The 17,954-nt window shown below is 39.2% G+C and overlaps 2 protein-coding genes across 2 annotated transcripts in view; one reads left to right on the forward strand and one right to left on the reverse strand.

Moving 5' to 3' along the window:
* The window catches only part of LOC109429628 (klarsicht protein), an 833,281-nt gene that overhangs the window by 336,310 nt on the left and 479,017 nt on the right, over window positions 1-17,954 (forward strand). The gene's annotated exons all lie outside the window — the stretch shown is intronic.
* On the reverse strand, window positions 1,563-4,454 carry LOC109622646 (uncharacterized). Its single transcript, XM_062854760.1, has 6 exons — window positions 3,919-4,454; window positions 3,628-3,856; window positions 3,140-3,433; window positions 2,971-3,070; window positions 2,659-2,913; window positions 1,563-2,163 (listed from the first exon to the last, which is right to left on the reverse strand). The coding sequence occupies exons 1-6, from the start codon at window positions 4,235-4,237 to the stop codon at window positions 2,104-2,106; spliced, it is 1,257 nt and encodes a 418-aa protein (XP_062710744.1). The 5' UTR covers window positions 4,238-4,454; the 3' UTR covers window positions 1,563-2,103.

Below are 17,954 nucleotides of genomic sequence, written 5' to 3' on the forward strand. Positions count from 1 at the left end.
TTGCTACCTACTCTCTCGACTTCATCTTCTTTATGCATAATTCCAGTTTTCCTCTTTTTTGAACCAACCTCAGCTTCCCACATTCCACTCCGTCTGCTCGCAGCAGAACAACCTTGCCTTGTTGCCCCAGTAGAAGCAGTAACCACACATAAAGTGACATCTGCCGAGCTGTGCGCACTGCGCGTTGTCCAACTGGTTCGTACAATACGCAACAAACTATGCGCAAGTAGCTACAAAGCAATAAATTTGTAGATTGCACTGAGGGTTTTACATGTTCAGAATGATTTGAGTTGGTCAAAAAAATGAATAGTCGAATTTTGATTTGAAGGTTTGTTCTGGCCATTTTTGAATTCTTTCATATAGGAGCAATTTAGGAAATGTGTATTTTACTCTCCATACAATTGAGCGCTTAGTATGAAATGTCCTTTTAAAACGCTTAACCCTCTAATACCCAAATTTTTTATTTTGATCTAAATGTCATTTTTCGTCATCTAAAATCGATTTAAACATGTTTTGGAAGATGATTCGTTTTAATTCTCGATTTTGTCAATTTCAGTTTTTGATTTTTCTAATTTTCATTTTTGAACATCCCCACACTTTTATATTTTTCCTGGAAGCCAATTTGGGGAACGGATTTTTTGAGATGAAAACATTTTGAGATTTTATGATTATTGTTGAAGTATTTTTATCTTTAATTTTTTTCACAGAAAATTTTATTTTCCGTGTAATTTTAAGGAAAATAATTTTAGAGTGTATTTAATTCCCTTAAACTATTAAACAAGGATAGAATGATATGGCAAAAAGTTAAAATATGTCAATTGTAGCGATTTAATACAAAATAAACAATGACTTCTAAAAAGTGACTAAAACATCAATTTTTCAATGATTTATAAAAAATGTAAATACGCTTCAAAATACAACAAAAACCATTTTGAGATATACAGAACAGCCCTAAATATCAGCCAAAAAATATAAAAAGTTTGATTTTGCACGAAACAAAAATTACAAAAATGCTCAAACTATACCCCGTCTAAAGGCGGGATTGGGTATTAGAGGGTTAATTGTGGAATAGGAGAAGGCTTGGATGATATAATGCTTGTAATGCATCTGCGATGTATTGCAAGCATTAATAACCCAATGAAAAATGGTAGAAATAGTGGATCTTATCGTTTTCGGACATTCTTTCAACGAGCAGCTGTATACCCTACCCGTCATAAGTACGGACTCACAAAAAGTATTGCAACAATATTGCATCACCCTGACTCACCTCGATATCTCTAAAACTAGAACACCTACAAAAATGCCGCCTTCAGAAAAGTTGTTGCTTTTGGTCTTCTGAATAAATTTGCTGAAGACAGCATGTTTGTAACTCCTCAGGTTTTGGAGATATCGAGGTGAGTCAGGGTGATGCAATATTGTTGCAATACTTTTTGTGAGTCCGTACTTATGACGGGTAGTGTACTTCCTTACACGACTTTTGGCCTACTTTTTCCCCAATTCTCCCGTTATGCATCGCCCATTGGCTCACCATCGATGAGAAATCTATCCCCGCCATATGGAAGCCATCTCGGGTCCATCGTAATCCAGGTAGCATCTTCAGACTCAATAGCCACGCGTGCTCCGGGGTTTAGCCCCGCGACAGGTCATAAAATTAATGCAACGGATTACCTCTATATGATGGGGGTTCGAGGTTGTAACTCTCCTGGTTTAATGGGTTTGCTTAGCGTATACACATGCGCGGATTACCGGGAATTCTGAAGCGCTGCGACCGAGCTGCGGCTGCAACTGGTTTTGTTGGTGGCCGGCCGCGAGTGCGTGCGTAGTTAGTTGGTATTCAGATCAAATCGGAAGCGTTTATCGCTCCCGCCCGATGGGGACAGTTACAGTTTAAATGAGAGGAAACGGGTTTGTTCGAAAGAAGAAGAATTATTACGGCCGGCGGTAACTTTGCTGCGTTGTGTGGAGACGAGCGCATTCTTGGGTGTTTGTAACGGTAAATTGGTAGAAGGGAACGTGATCATCGCTAGCAGAATTCTGAGGAACACTTTTCGGTTGGTTGTCTGAGTTTTATTGATTTCTTTAACATAACTTCGATTAGCGGGTTTAGAGACTGTCCAAAACATCTTTCAACACTAGGTAGTATGAATACGACAGGTTGACAACCTAGAATGAAATTATCAATTTGAGTAATGTGCATTGTAATGTTCATGGAAGTCATATACTTTCGGGTTGCACGTGGGCATCAGTTCTTGATGTCCGCTCAGCAGTAGGGCGCGGGCGGGGTTGACCCTGCCCGCCTTCCGAGGACAAAGGGAGTGGCGAGGACCACTCGGGAAACTGGCTAAGCGCCAGCATGCTACCGTGATGGACTCTCCAAAGCGAGTCATCGATGTTCGTTGCTGCAGGCTACGCAGCTAACCTTGTGGGTGCGATGTGCACTAGCCCCTCTCTGAAGCAATACCTTCTTGGTGGTTCCGGAGAGACGTAGGGTTTGGCGACCATAGGAATGGTTTAGTGGGTACGAGGAGAGAGTAGTCCTGGATTTTACTTTTGTTGTAGAAGACGGCCTGTCAGACCTACACTACCCTAACCTTCTGTTAGGGTGTCTGTTGAGCAGATTATCCCCCTATGGTTTAGAAGGAAAAAAAAAAAATATACTTTCTCAAACTTCTCGATTCCTACGATAAAGAATTTGGCCGCGGTAACTCCAGTGTTCTGCTGAGTTCGCTGGATCATCAACCGATAGTATCGCTGTAATTGGGCGCTGTCCTCATACCAGGGAAGTTCGTAGATTACTTGACCTACTGTTTTGGCTTCTTCGGTCAACTCCGTCCCTAAATACGAATAGCCGTACGTTTCGATCAGAGACAGACAGAATAACACCATCACGTTAAACAAGTTGAAGTTGATGTTCTAGAAAAACGAATTCTTTCATATTAGATCTACTTCAAATGCAGTTCAAACATCTACCGTGGAAACGTAGAACATTGTCATACACCAGAACAAGATGCAAGCAATGAACTGCATAGCGATCGGAATGTTGATTATCTCCTCCACCAGATCGGTTACTCTGAATAAGAAAGGAGATCATCGATTAATCAGTGATCGCGCCTCATCGCTCATCCGACACTCCACTGACTCCAAAGCTTTTTTGTGCAGATCGACGACTTCCTTCACCATGGACATTTTCAGCTCGTCGCCGCCATCCATCACCTCCTCCAAGTTCTGTTTCGGCCCGGACACGGGAAGTTCTGCCAATTTTCGAACTCGAATCGCCACCAACCGGTAGGCTAATGAGCTGTATTTGATCATGATGAGCAGCGTCAAAACCTTGATCACCGACATGTACGAGCAGACGCAGTACGCCGAGAGGGAGGCCGCCAGAAAGAGGTGGTAATGTGCGAAATTGGTGCGAATTTGCAGCCCGTAGAATCTGAAAATGGAATGATCAAAGAGAACGATGATCAATGTCGATCAGTTAGGTATCGTTCACAAATTACGTAACGCTGTACAGAAAGGTCTTCCAAATCATTTTGATCACTAAGTTTCGTACCAAATATGTATTGTGATCACATTCAATATAACGTAATTTGTCTACCACACCTAATCGATTTTACTCGATCTTACTCTTGTTCCATGGGAAGCTCGAACAGTAACTGTTCGGTTTCATTGCTGTCGGTGCCGTTTCCAGCACTTCCAAAGTAACGCACATAGCTCGTTACCATTGCCGGTATGCAGAAAACGAACGGTCCGAAGCAGCAGTAAACGAAGTAAAACTTGCAAAACTTGTCTATTTTGGAATTTTGCTCGCATATCAGCTCGTAGCATTGGTCCTTCGAGCGCGCATCGTGAGTAACTGCAAAAGGGAAACCATTCAATCAAAATTCCTAGACACTATTCCTCCTCCGTTCGACTCACCTTGCGTAAATATCTCGCTCAGCACGTGCAGCAACCGTTTCAGCAGTGGAAGTTTCGGAATCAGCGAAGCGACCGCTATGAACAGGTTTCCCTCGAACAGCAGCTCGGCGAATCCCTTGATGATGGCGTCCAACCGGGGACTTCCGATGCCGAGAACCGATTTTGGCAACAGAATCACAAAAGTGCCCCAACCGAACGCCAGCACAAATCGGTAGAACCTTCCTTTGGGTCCAGCGAGCCCAATCAGTTCCATACACCGAAGCTGAAAGGGCATTATTTGGAGCTCCGAGGGAAGGCTCCGATAGTGCGACAGCTCCATTCTGGTGCACTGCCCAAGGAAAAGTGTTGCCAGCGGCTGGTGATGGCCATCGGTAATATGGGTCACGTGGTTCCAAGCTGCCACTGATTGATAGTGATTTAGTTGTATGCATAGTTAATGGGCAATCAATTGTGGATGCGATAATCGTCCACCGGAAGTGGTCAATCGGTTCATATGGGTTTCATTGGCTTTACTGTGCTAACTAGGAATGAGAGGTTATACAGGGTGCGGCAGGAAAAAATGCGAAAAGTTCAAGGCACTATTACACGCTAAATATGCGATATATATGATTATTTATTCATGACAGTGTATCAGTCAATGTCTATGTTTTAGCACTGAAAAAGAAAAATGAACATGTTTGATGTTTAACATGTGATAATGTAAGCCTAATAAGCGGGTATCAATAAACTGCGCGCCCAATGGTCATTAGACAAAATGACTATATCAGTAACAAAATTAGCTTACATTCGATGAACAACCAGACCACACTGATCCAGAGCCATGTAGTTTCACATACTAGATGAAATAAGTACATATATTTGATGATATTGTAGAGAAAATTAAAAATTTTGTTTTATCAGATACGAAATTTAGCGACCTGTGTACTTTTCTGCGGTTTGAAAATTCTGATTGTCTTCAGCTTCAGGCGCCGCCCTGTAAAGGTTAGTGACCAAAATGGGAAAATTTTTAAATAACTTTTCAGAAAACTAGCCTATTATAGATCGTGGAATGTTGAAACATAGATTGGTTAATGTCAAATGGACGAAAACGAGGTTTGAAGTTGAAAAACACTTTCGCATTTTTTCCTGCCGCATACTGTACAATTCACTTTACGGTGAGGTTTGTTTTTGATCAAACTACTTGTTTTTTTCTGGATGATAAATAATTGCTTTATTTGTTTTATTAGAAATAAAGTGTTTTCTTCACAATCAATCTTTCAGTTTTAAATTGAGATTATTTGGCATTTCTAGTAAGATGGTTGCTTTATGTCGATGGTGAAGAAAGTCTCCTATATATGTCGATAGCAAAGATAACAGTTGCAAAACTGTGTCATGAGCCTTTGTTCTGCGCAATTACAGCAATTATAATGTTATTTCAATTATAGCATACTAAATCATGTATGCTGCACTTTTGAGAAATGCTCAATATCTGTAATATGCTACGACTTCTCATAACCTTGTTTACCAAGAATATGTTATGTATGATGCCCGTGGCGTCAACTGATGTTACATGTGCTTTAAAGTGCATGGTTGATAAGTAGAGGAAATTTGAGGTTTTTTTGCAGACCATATGTCCTCATTCCTTCGATGATCTTTTTTTTTCTTTTTCTAATCGTGGCTTTGTATTATAAAAAAAAGTTGCGGTTACATCCGTAGACCTTATAGTGTAAACTTTAGAATGGTTTGGATGACCTAGGATATTCCAATTGGCAATCTTGGCAATTGAACTTTCAGAAGCTTCAATAGACATGTTAGATCACATGTAGTAGCTTTGTATATCTAAAAAAAGACACCATTACATCCGTGGATGTTACGACGTACACTCAAGAACGGTTTGGATGACCTGGGTAGGATATCCTTATTGATCTGATGATGTCTATTGAACATTCAGAAGATTCACTGGACACAATAGATTACAAATCTTAGCTATGTATAATGAAACAAGTTATCGTTACATCCGTAGTCTTTATCATGTAAGTGGTTTGGATTACCTAGGAAATCCAGAAAAAATATTCTACAACAGATTTTACCCATCTCATGCTTTTGAGCACCAACAATTTAGAGATACGTTAAAAATGTGACAACGCTTGAAAAAATGTAGAACCCAAGAGGTTAAGGTAACGTTACTTAAATGGATTTTGAGTATGTTTAAAACAGTTGGTGTACAGTGTACATACTTTAAATTAGGGATAATGTTGATTTACAGGAGAAAGACAGCAAGTGGAGTTAAAGAGAGTTCACGGTATGTTCACGGATAAGAGAAAGAGATGAGAGGGAGACTATTCAAGGTCCCCCAACATCTTTCTTGAGCATATAGTCATCGAATCTACATGCATAACTTGTGTGTTGAAAAAATCTCATGCTTGCAAAGATTCATGCAACTGTGTGCTGTCAAGTGATGAGATCAATGTCTGCTTGAGAATCTCTGAAAACTCCCTTGAGTAAAGGTCATCGGTTCTTCAAGCGTTATCAGTCAGAAACATCTTGAATCCCTTCTGAAATGCCTCTAAAAACCCCCTGAAAGCCCCATGAAACTCGTCTGAAAGCCTTATGCATTCACCTAAAACCTCTCCGAACCCTCTGCAGCGCCCTGAAACGCTTCTGATAGCCCCCTAAAATCATCATAGTAATGACCTGAGAGCCCATTTAGTCCTTTGAAACCTTCTGAAAGGCGTTGAAACGCATTGAAACGCCTTGAAACGCTACTGAAAGCGCCCTAAACCCTTCGTAGAACTGACCTGAGAGCCCTTGCAGCCCACTCGCGTTGAAACGCGTTAAAAGCATTGAATCGCTTCTGTCACCCTCCTAAAACCCCCATGGAACCGATCTGAGAGCGCGTGTAAATCCCCTCAAACCACTGAAATGCCTTGAAACACTTCTGAGTCCCTAAAATCTTCATAGAACTGACCTGAGAGCCCTTGTAGCCTCCTAAAACTCCTCAGAAACGCCTTGAAACGCTTCTGATATCCGCCTCAAACCCCTATGTAATAGACCGGAGAATCTGCGCAGCTCACTTTAACTCCTCTGTAACCATTTAAAACGTTTCTGAATCTCCCTTCTAAACCTCAATGGAACTGACTGAAGGTGAATATATAACGAAGCCACACTTCGAATTTTCAAAAGCACAAATCTGAAGATCCGAGGGTTGGTTTGCGCTGAAAAGTTGATCAATTGGTCACCACCAGCGGGTCACCAATCGATCAATTTTTCAACGCAATCCGTTTTTTAGTTCCTCAGATTTGTGCTCTTGAAAATTTGAGGTGTGGCTTCGTTATATATTCACCTGAAACGCCTGCAAATCCAATCAGTGTAGCTCTGAGAGCCTGTGAAACCGCCTAAAACTTTCTAAAACTTTCTGAAACGCTCTGAAATGCTTTTAAATGCCTCTGAACCCACCAAGACACCACAATTTCTCCAAGGCTCTCATCCAGTATAACTTCGAAAGTTCTATTCGTGAATGATTTCAAATATACATTTACGAATAGTTGAGGCAGTGAAGAGAATTGCCAGACAAAAGAAGCACAAAACAAGCAACAAAGAAGTTGCGACGATTACTCTTTATCAGGGGCGTACAATTTCGTTTCAATGATACACTTTCATGCAACATTTTGAATGAGTCACTTTAAGTGTTTCATACATTTTTCTAATGACTCGGTCGTTAAAAAAAACTTTTCCACTCATCGTAGCACTCGGTAGTCTCCCACCCGGTCGCATTGCTTGTGCTTCACCCGTCAGAGCATTAGTGTCTCACTGGTGCGCGCTAGTCTCTCAATGGTTGCGGTCGCCGGTTAATTGGATTTAAGTGGTCGAATTTGTTATCCTCTTTCATAAAACATAATTATCATTCTATTGGCGTGCACCACTATTTAAAAATGTGGTTTAAATAGTGTTTTTAGCATGTTGAAGTATTTCAATGACTCATAAATGAAACGAAAATCCAAGTGTATCATCCCATGTTTCATACACACTTGTTTCTGTAGCAGCAACGAACGAGTGTGTTGCTGGGTGAGAGATGAAGCATCACAGCAGTCCGTTCGCATGGGAAACGATTTGCTACAGTCGTCGTACGTCATGTTTTCCTTTCGAAATTGCACGACCCTGCTCTTTATCCCTACTGGTAACAGATAATGATCTCGACATGATCTCGAAATTTTTTGTTGCAGACAAACCCGAAGCTGAATTTGTTGCGTACTTTTCAGCTCGTGAATAATCAATTATTGCTAACCCAAAGTCGAAACTGTTTGATGATAGAGCTTACCGACTCGAAGTTACCGTTCGAAAATCGCAACGCAAGGCTTAAAAATCTCTAAACTCGTAGTGTACGATTGATTGATTGATTGATTTGTCTTTATTTGAGAGACTTTCAGCCCTTGGCTGGTTCGTCTCTTTCGTAGTGTACGATGTTAATCCCATTATTTTCAAGTTGGGACAAACTTATGTCGCATGGGTTTGTTTGTCGCAACAAATACAGGTTGCGACATTGTCATTATTGTTGCGCGATGGTTGAATTTTGATTCACTGGTTTCAGGTATTACATCAGAAGTTCTTCCAGAGAATTCGTTTCGAGCATTTCTTTTGAAATTGTGTAATAAACATCTCCGATTTTTTCACTGAAAGCAATTTTACAAGGCCTTCCCCAAGTGCCTCCGGCAACGTTATCCAGAATTTCTTCTTTTTTTTCGAAGAAAGTGAGACATAGACATATTTTTTGAAATCTTCGAAATTTTTAGTGCCTACACGAAGTTTTTGTACGCGGTTTTTTTTCACGCGGTCCGTCCTAAAAAAAAACCGCGTTATTTCAAAAACCGTCGTTAAAAAAACTTCAATGTATTGGAATAGTTTTCTACAATTTCAATCATCTGTTTTCCATAATTGTCCGAAATAAAACAGTTCAGCAATTGTTGAAATAATGCAACTATTAAGGCCGGAACAAATCTCATTTTCTTCTTTTGTCACTTTCCTTGTTGACTCGTCGAGGGGGGGGGGGTGATAAATAGTAAATGTATTTGATTGGAAAGTATTCAAACAATTAGGCAAAATCATCAAACTCCTCGGATTTGTTAAGAAATTTTCTCGATGATACTAATTTCACTTGAAAATTTGTATGTTTCTTAAACAATTTATTTGTGTCCCCACTCAAAATGTCTAATTCCGACAAAAAATACCGAGGGGGGGGGTGTGACATAAGAGAAAATCGAAATTTGTGTCAGCCTAATTGACAAAATTTGTCAAATTTGTTTAATTGTTCCTGAAGAATTAGAACATTTGCAACTAAAATCTTCAAAAAAAATGTAAAAATTGGAAAAATTCCTATTTTCTTTTTCAAAACTAGTTTTATGGCGTTCCCTGGAATAGCTTGGGAAATATGATACAAACTCAGTTGTAATACCTTGAAAAATGTCAGGCAGAATTCTGTTTTATGCAGAATATTCTGAATATCTTTACAAAAGGAATACTGAAAGCTACTACACTTGAGGTAAATATTAGAACGTTCATTCGATTTCCATAAAAGAATTTCTTACACGCAAAGTTGTAAGCAAGCTCCATACTGATGACAAAATGTGGTTTTACAGCTCTAAGAAGAATTGTTTTGAAAACGATGGAAGCCATTTTGTTATAGTGAATTCGATTTTGAACAGTGTGTATTAAAAAAAAATTGAAAAATCAGTACAGCGGATGAAATCTTAGTGGATTTTTTTATGCTTTCTCAGAAGAAGTTTCTGATAGATTTCCTGAGTTTTTCCTTTCAGAAATTCAGAAAGTATTTTTAAGTGAAATCCGTGAAGATTTTTTTAAACACTTACTTGAAATATGCACGGAAAAAAATCCATTCCCCTAATCATGAATAAAAAATCATGTTCTTATGATGTCTGCCAACTCATAATATCATAATTAAAATTCATAATATCATGAATGAGTTGACCAGAAATATGAATAGAAACAAGCATTTTCATAAATTATATTCATGGTCGCTTCCTAGCGTTACACTTATCTGCCATATGCAATTATATAAATCGCGCGGTCGTCCAGCACAGACATGTGGAAAAAGTTGAACCTGCTATTTTTGCAAAGTTTTTATTTGGTTAGAGTAATAAATGTGCATATATGAGGAAATGGAACATCGAAACAGTGTGCCCGTAAGATTCGGCAGGTTGTTGGGAGTTGATTGACTAAAAAGTAAACGCGCAAAAAGTAAACAGTGCCCAGTTCGCGTTTTCGTTGTGCCATCCGTCGTAGTTCCGAGTTTATGTACGGAGGGTGAAGCAAAGTGAGAATCGCGCGTTAATTTCGGTAATTCTTTCTATTTTTCCGGTTTATCCATCGTTCGACGAGTTCGGAGACTCAGCAAGTGATGTGAACTAGTGAACAATTGATGTGGTTTGGAGGGCATCCTTAGCCTGTTGGATGTAGGTGCCAAAGACAAAAATAATAAACCAGCTAAATATGATTATCCGGTGAGTTCGATCATTGTTGTTCTCTTTTATATTTGAACATTACATATCTTCACTAACAAGAGGCCAACTAAAAAGTGCTGCTTGCTCATAGAAAAAAGGATGATGGATAGGTCCCAAAATCATAGAAATGGGCTCTGATATCACGTATTTTATTTTCTTATGATTTTAGCTTGCATCGTTTTATTAATCTAATTAAAAGCATTTGGGACCGACGACGACGGAATCATAAAAGTAATTCTTAATTCCATGAATTCTATGCATGGTTCCGTTTCCCTCAACCATGATTTTATGAATTTGACTGAGAAGCATATAGGTCCGACGACGACGGAATCATAAAAGTAATTCTTAATTCCATGAATTCTATGCATGGTTCCATCTCCCTCAACCATGATTTTATGAATTTGACTGAGAAACATTGAGGTCCGACGACGACGGAATCATAAAAGTAATTCTTAATTCCATGAATTCTATGCATGGTTCCATCTCCCTCAACCATGATTTTATGAATTTGACTGAGAAGCATATAGGTCCGACGACGACGGAATCATAAAAGTATTTTTTGATTCCATGAATTCTATGCATGGTTCTACCTCACCAAACCATAATTTTATGAATCTGGTGGTAAAGCATCAGGATCTGCATCCATGTTTATGAAAATTATTCTTGGCTTCATGAATGCTACTCATGATCCCAGCTTATTTAATCATAGCTTCATGATTATATTTTCCATTTTTGGTCGTCGAAAGCCAAAACAATAACGGGTGCATAGCGTTATGGTGAAATCAATCATAAGATCATAAAATTTAATCATGGTGTATATTTATAACATAAAATCATAAAAATATCGGGAAACTATGAGTCATATTCATGGTCTTGGGAATGGATTTTTTTCCGTGTGTGCATAGGGTAAATCGCCAATTGTTGAACGGCTAAAAACTCGTCAATTGTTGCACACTTTATACTTTTCTTATGAGACGACCGTCAATTGGTGAGTTTTTAGCCGTGCAACAATTGGTGATTTACTCAAATCTCTGAAGTTCTTCCAAGTATTATTTCAAAGATTTCTTCAAAAATAGGCTTTTTTTTACTTCTTCGGTGATTGTATGAAGAATTCCTCCAGCAAATTCCTTCAGATATTAGATAATAATCTTTTCTTAGTGGTCATGTAACTCAAGCAGTTTTTTCAATGATTTCTTCAGAACATCCTCCAGAAACCCTTCAGAAATTTGTTGAGGAATTTTCCAGGAATCCATCCAAACATCTCTCAGGCATTTTTGAGAGAAGTAAAAAATACCTTAAAGTGATTCTTCAAGTAGTCTTCTTGGTCCTAGTTTTTGCCCAAAAATTCCTCCAAAAAAATTCCATTAATTTCCTCTCAGAGTATCTCGGATCACCAGGAGTCTTGAAGAGATTTCGTAAAACAATCCTCCAGGGATTTCTTTAAGTTTTTTTTTTTTTGATAATTATTGTGCAGTATGTGGAAGACCATGTGAAACATCCCAGGTGGAATATCTGAACAAATTCTTACAAAATCTTTTAAGACATTCCAAAAGATATGTCTGATGAAACCGCAATAGCAATTTCTAAAAGAAAACTTTTTGGAATTTCTGCAGGAACTATTGAAGGAAATTCTCAAAGAATTTTTAAAGTAACCTTTTGAAGAATTCCCGAAATAATTTCTGTAAGATATTTTGAGGAATATCTGAAAAGCTTAATGGAAGGCCTTTTCAAGAAATCCATTGCTGAAATTCCCGAAAAAAAACATAAGTTTTTTGGACATCTGTGGAAATAAATATAGAAAACAAAACAAAAACTCTTGAGATATTTCTAATGAACTTCCGTAGCCATTCCTAGGAAATGTTTTTGAATTAATTTCTAAAAAAAATCCGTGGATAAATTATTGTAGTTATACTTAGAAGAAATGCTGAAAACAATCTGAAGGAATTACCAGGAAGATTTCTAGAAGAACAAGAATTCTTGGACCAATTTCTGACTTTGTAAGGATTCTTAAAGCAATTTGAGGAAGAATTTCTAAAGAAAACCATTGAAGAAGTGTCTGGAAGTCTGAAAAAATCGCTAAAAGCATTTCTGAAAGAATATGGAGGACTTTTTAAGGAAACATTGAAAACTTTTCTAGAGGAATCATGAAAATTGTTAGCGGATGATGAAGCTGAGCGTGTTAGTGGAAAACCTGTAAGTGAAAAGAAAATCGAGTTCAGTACTGTTCCTATTAATTCCACTAAGAATTTTCATCCTTTGACGAATACGTATTTTGACCTCAACTGTAAGGTCGTCTTCAATGTCTTGTATTTGACTTGACAACGTAGTAGGCCAGGTAAGATGGCGATGCCTTGCTGAGACGCCACGCACTGTTACTCACATTTTTTCCATGGCAACGAACGCCGCCGGTTTGGGTGTCGCCACCATCAAGGCTAACGTCACTTTTCAATCCGTTTCTGGTTCTAACAATGTGTACGAATTTTATACATAAATGAATTGTATTTGTAGAGAAGAGAGCGAAAATAGATAAAAAGAAACAAAGCAGGAGAACAGGGACGAACCAGGGATTGAATTTAAAACCTTCTGCATACGAATCAAAAGCGGTAGACCCGTAACAATTTTCAAGCAAACCATTCTCGCCTATAATTCATTTGAGGGTGATAAATGGAACCTTACTCGTAAGTCAGATTTCTAAACCACTGATCAAAATACCGCAAATTTTGAAATTTTTAATTTATACTGTCAATTTTTTGTTTTGTTTGTTTTTTTAATAACTACTCGTATCATATTCATATTCCCGTAACGTGGGTAGATCACCTTAGAACGGTGCGTTACGGTGTAAGATCTACCACATTGCATCAAATTTTAATCTTGCTATTTTTTTGCCTAAAGTGGAAGCATACCAGATTAAAATTTGATGTATTTTTGTATTGGCTATGTTTTAATTTATGTTTTTTGTAACTGCTAATAAACTTTTTTGTTTCAGGAGGATTCAGGTAATTTTATTGTATAATAATACCATGTTTTAAAAAATAGTAACTGTAACGAGCGTATCACTTATGCCTTATTCAGTATATATTACTTAATCCTTTATTCTCTTTTCAGTGAAAAATCTTACCACCATTCCTGGCGCACTAATCAATATTTTTTAGCAAATCACCGTATACATCACCATATTAATACATGCGAACATGCTTAAATATCTATATCGTTATCTGGAAGCGTTTGGTACGGGAGGTCCACGCTTCCATCTCTTCCTTCGATTTCAAGGTGTAGAATGTTTTCAAATATTGACTATGTTGAAATCTTTCTATCCCTTGAAATCTTCTCTGCGGTACATGCTGCGCAGTTGGCCTGGCCGTTAGACAAGAAAAATGATAGACTTGAAAAGTCTTCATTTTCCAGGATGCATTCAAGTAATGGCTGCGTTAGCGTGAGATTAGATTAGATTAGATTAGATTAATAACTACTCGTATCATATTCGAAGTGACAACTCATTGCCTCAAGGCTCCTGCGTAAGTTTAATTTCCGCTAACAAATCGTACTGCTCAAGATAACGGACTCGAACCTAACAGCCAACCGGTGCCCCCGGTGAATCAGCAGGAAAACCTTCATAACCGGCAGCAACAAAATGCCATTAGAGGCACCATAAATAATTTTTACAAGCTTTTCACACACAAGAACAACCTCGTCGACCGACAATCTAAGTAGAAGGCTTCTGCTTATCAACGTACGGCACGTCGTCGTCGTCGCAGTAGGCAGCCACCTGGTAGAATCTGGCGTTCAGTTATTCTGAGCTGCCGAGGTAACGAACGCAGAGCCTACTAGGCAACTGTGTTCGCCTATATCTGTTGTAGAAAATTGTAAAGTCACACAAATCGTTTCGCACCATGGGCTTCTTCGATCCAATCGATGGAGCGGCGATGGATCGAAGTTATGGCACCGGGCAGCCCAGAGCGAGCGGCGCGGCGGGCAATATAATAATAGGAACAAAAACTGCACAAAAATAATGGCACATCATAATGGAAAAACGGAGCAATAATGGCTCCGTAATAGATGAGGAAACTATCTATCTGGTCGGTCGTCGATCGGTGTATCCGCGAGGCCAGGAGGGCACCATCGCATCGCGCGGTTGTAATTACAACTGCTGCTTGCTCGATGGCGCACCGCAGTTGGTTACGCTCCTCGGCACGTTGTTGTTGAAGAACAATCGATTTGTTCGATGCACTTGGTCAGGTTCAATCAGTGGTAATAATGGTGGTACCTAGATGGTGTAGAGTAGCAACAACGCAACGGTAGAAGATCGATAATCGTGGCGCGAAGATGAGTGCAACGGCAGAAGGCCAAATCAAATCCGATGACAGAGAAGCTGCATTTTCCTTAGAAAGCCGTCCTTGAATTACAAAGGGGGTTCTTTCGAAGTCCGTTTTTAGATTCATCGTAAAATAACCGTAGTGGTTGCCTTGGTGCAGAAATGGCCGGTTTCGTTTTACCCTGAAGTCGCGTAGCACCAAGTTCGCCGAAGAAGCGTGTTCGAAATGACCAAAACAAGCGATGAGTAATTCCCAGAAGAAGAAGACGGAGGCAAATGGAAACGCTTTACAAGGTGACTTCGGAAACAAAAACTCTAACCACACGTCCGTCCGCTGTCGTATTAGATTGCACATTCTCCGTAGGTACACACACGCACGTTACCATGCACAGAAACAGTGATAAATGGTGTTGGCAAAAAGTGTTTTCTTCTGCTTCCCTTGGTCCGTGACGTTACGTAGCAAGTCAAACAAAAACCCATCATATGGCATCTGTCTAAAACAGTGATTCCCAAGTATGCACTATCACTTGCTTTTATGTTTTTTTTAACAATAAAGGCGGGTTTGGGGGTCCAATGACATTTTTTTTATTCGTAAGCAGAAGGCCCTGAGTTCAGTCCTAGCCAGGCTTGACAGAAACTCCCTCGCGAGAAAATGAGGAAGCGATTTCGGCGATTTTCTGAGGAGTGAAAATAAAACTCAGAAATCACAACGCAAATCCTCAACAGCAGCGAGCGCGAGCTTGCCGCGCAGCGAGGAGTTTGTCCAACACTCATAATTGCTTGTTGTGTTTCTCCCGTCCACTCACACTCAAAAAGCTCTCGCGAGTTCCACTCCCATACAAAGAAAGACTCTCGAGGCGAAAATCGCACTCAAAAACCCGAAATAATCATCGGCTCTTTTTTCGTTCCCCTCTTCCTCGCTCAAATTTTATTGCCTCTCTGTTTGGGGTTGGTTCGCTCCTTCGCGACGAGGCAAAAACAAAAAACCGCTCTAGAGCATGTTGCGAAACTCTTTTGATTTCGAGGAGGATTATCAAGCCTGGTCCTAGCGTCTTATTTCGACTAATCTACATGGAAAACTTAATACACAATCCTCTAACTTTTTGCAACTAAACGACAATTCTAGCGTTAAAGCATATTTCTATCAAAGATACATTTCCCAATCACTCCGACATCCGCATACATTTATGTAGACTTAATGGCGTATACGGTCGCCATGGGCGAGCAATTGCATCTTCATTTCATATAATTCGTGGCGATTGCCATGCTTACTTTAAAATAAAAGATTATCAATTATTAAACACTGGAGATGCCTGGTTTGAAGTTGGTCTTTGTATTCTTTGATGTTCAAACGGCGGATTCAAATTCCACTATTCTAGACTGTTAACTTCTTCTGCTGAAAATGTCATGAAAATGTCGTTTTGTTGTTTGCTAACTACGCTGGCCCTAGTAAAAAATGTTGATCGCCGGTATCGTTAATTTGCCATAACTAGTTATTAATACTTTGATTGATGTTTGATTCTCATGGATAATAATTCACATAAAAAATGGTAGAATTAAAAAATGTCATGACATTTCGTGACATTTTCCATCTCTTCGTCTGAATCAAGCTCAAATACTCGCTCTCTAGTGTGAAAAAGTCACTTGAAAGGAACTAAGACATAGATAACGAATTCATTGCCAAACTGTACCCTCAATGGTTCGCATCCCTCTCTGTTGAAGAACCTCTGGTACAAACCACCAGTGAAAACTTAGCTACATTCCAATATTGCACCAAGTTTCCCTTGGATGGAAAACACCCGGCGGCGGCAGCGGCATATGGAAGATGGTGTTAGCCCATCCCCACCTCACCAATCGATGGTGATTAATCAAAGCGCGAGTAATTGCTTGTGCAGCATCGTCAAAGTGAAATATGGGGATCCACTTTTCTCCTTGCGCCTATTTTGGGCCGACTGACGACGAGGGCTGGCTGGCAGTCTTCACACCCCATAGCGACACGCTGAAGGCTGGGTGGTACAACCAATCGTGCGAAATCATTTTCCCCTGGTATGAACCTATGCAACTGAAGATGCGCGCGCGTGCATATGCAATGGATGAAATGCATTCGACTCCCGACGAAGAAAGAGAAGAAGCAGCAGCAAAGCATTCATCTGCATCATCATCATCGTCGTCGACACGTGTGGTGTGATTAGATGCGCGCGCCGTCCGTCGTTCGTTTGTTGAAAGAAAGTGAACCAGTTTTGTGTTTTCCTTTCGCTTGTTTGGTGGTTGGTGATGCACACCTGTGCACGAGGCTTAAAACGCTGCAATCATGTACCTAGCTCTAACAACAACCCTTGTTTGAATTCACGTGTTGTGGGTCAACAAGCGCTATTTATGTTACCACAACCACACTGCATAGCTACTTTCGGATGATGGGATAAATATGCGAAACCCTAATGTCAATTATGTGATATAATCTAAGTTTACGTTGGGAAGCATTAGTGTAGCTTTAGTGGTGTCAAGTACTACTGAGCGGTTCCATATCATTTCAGCAACGAGTAATTTTCATATATCTTTATTTGGTTGAAACCTTGCATACAAGTCTTTGGGGGAGAAAAACGCCGTTTTGCATACTTGGTTCGCCATTTTGAATCTAGCCTTACTTATGAGAAGGGCCTATGAAAAATGCACATGATATCTTCAAAAAATTGTATCTCGAAAACGGTTTGTCTGATCGGTTTGGTGTCTTCGGCGAAGTTTTAGACAATTGTTGGTGCTATATGGAGAAAATATGCACGGTAAAAAAATATGTTTGGTTTTTGTGATTTGAACTAAAATATAGTTTTTCCCTCAAAAGTGACATGTCAATATTTTTTTTATTATCCTTATGTTATAGCTGACTGAAAATGCTACCTAGTGCACAGTGGGTTGTTCTGGAGAAAAATAGGTTACAATGAAAAAAAAAAATGTTTTAAAAAATTACGGTTTTCAAAAAAAGCTATTAAGTAAAGTCAAAAAAGTTTGTCGCCCTAATTTTATGAAAGTACATCAAATTTGCAAGAAAAAAGTACTTCGGTAACATTTTTCTAAGATGCTCCGTTTAGAAGATATTACTAATTTAATATTGATTTTTTTGATAACTTAATAAGTTTTAGCCCTTTTCGGATGTACTCCGTGTTTCTCCAGTTTCAAAAGTATTTTTTTCGGAAAGATTGGAAAATTTTGAGTTAAAATGACACTGACAGCTT

The sequence above is a fragment of the Aedes albopictus genome, chromosome 2 (assembly GCF_035046485.1).
Source record: "Aedes albopictus strain Foshan chromosome 2, AalbF5, whole genome shotgun sequence".
NCBI classification, from domain to species: Eukaryota; Metazoa; Arthropoda; class Insecta; order Diptera; family Culicidae; genus Aedes; species Aedes albopictus.

Coding starts and splice junctions, on each gene's coding strand:
- LOC109622646 (XM_062854760.1), bottom strand. CDS start 4,237: ATGGAGCTGTCGCACTATCGGAGCCTTCCCTCGGAGCTCCAAATAATG. Junction 3,857..3,918: donor GAGCGAGATATTTACGCAAG/GTGAGTCGAACG, acceptor TCCCTTTTGCAG/TTACTCACGATGCGCGCTCG. Junction 3,071..3,139: donor CTGCACAAAAAAGCTTTGGA/GTCAGTGGAGTG, acceptor TTTCTTATTCAG/AGTAACCGATCTGGTGGAGG.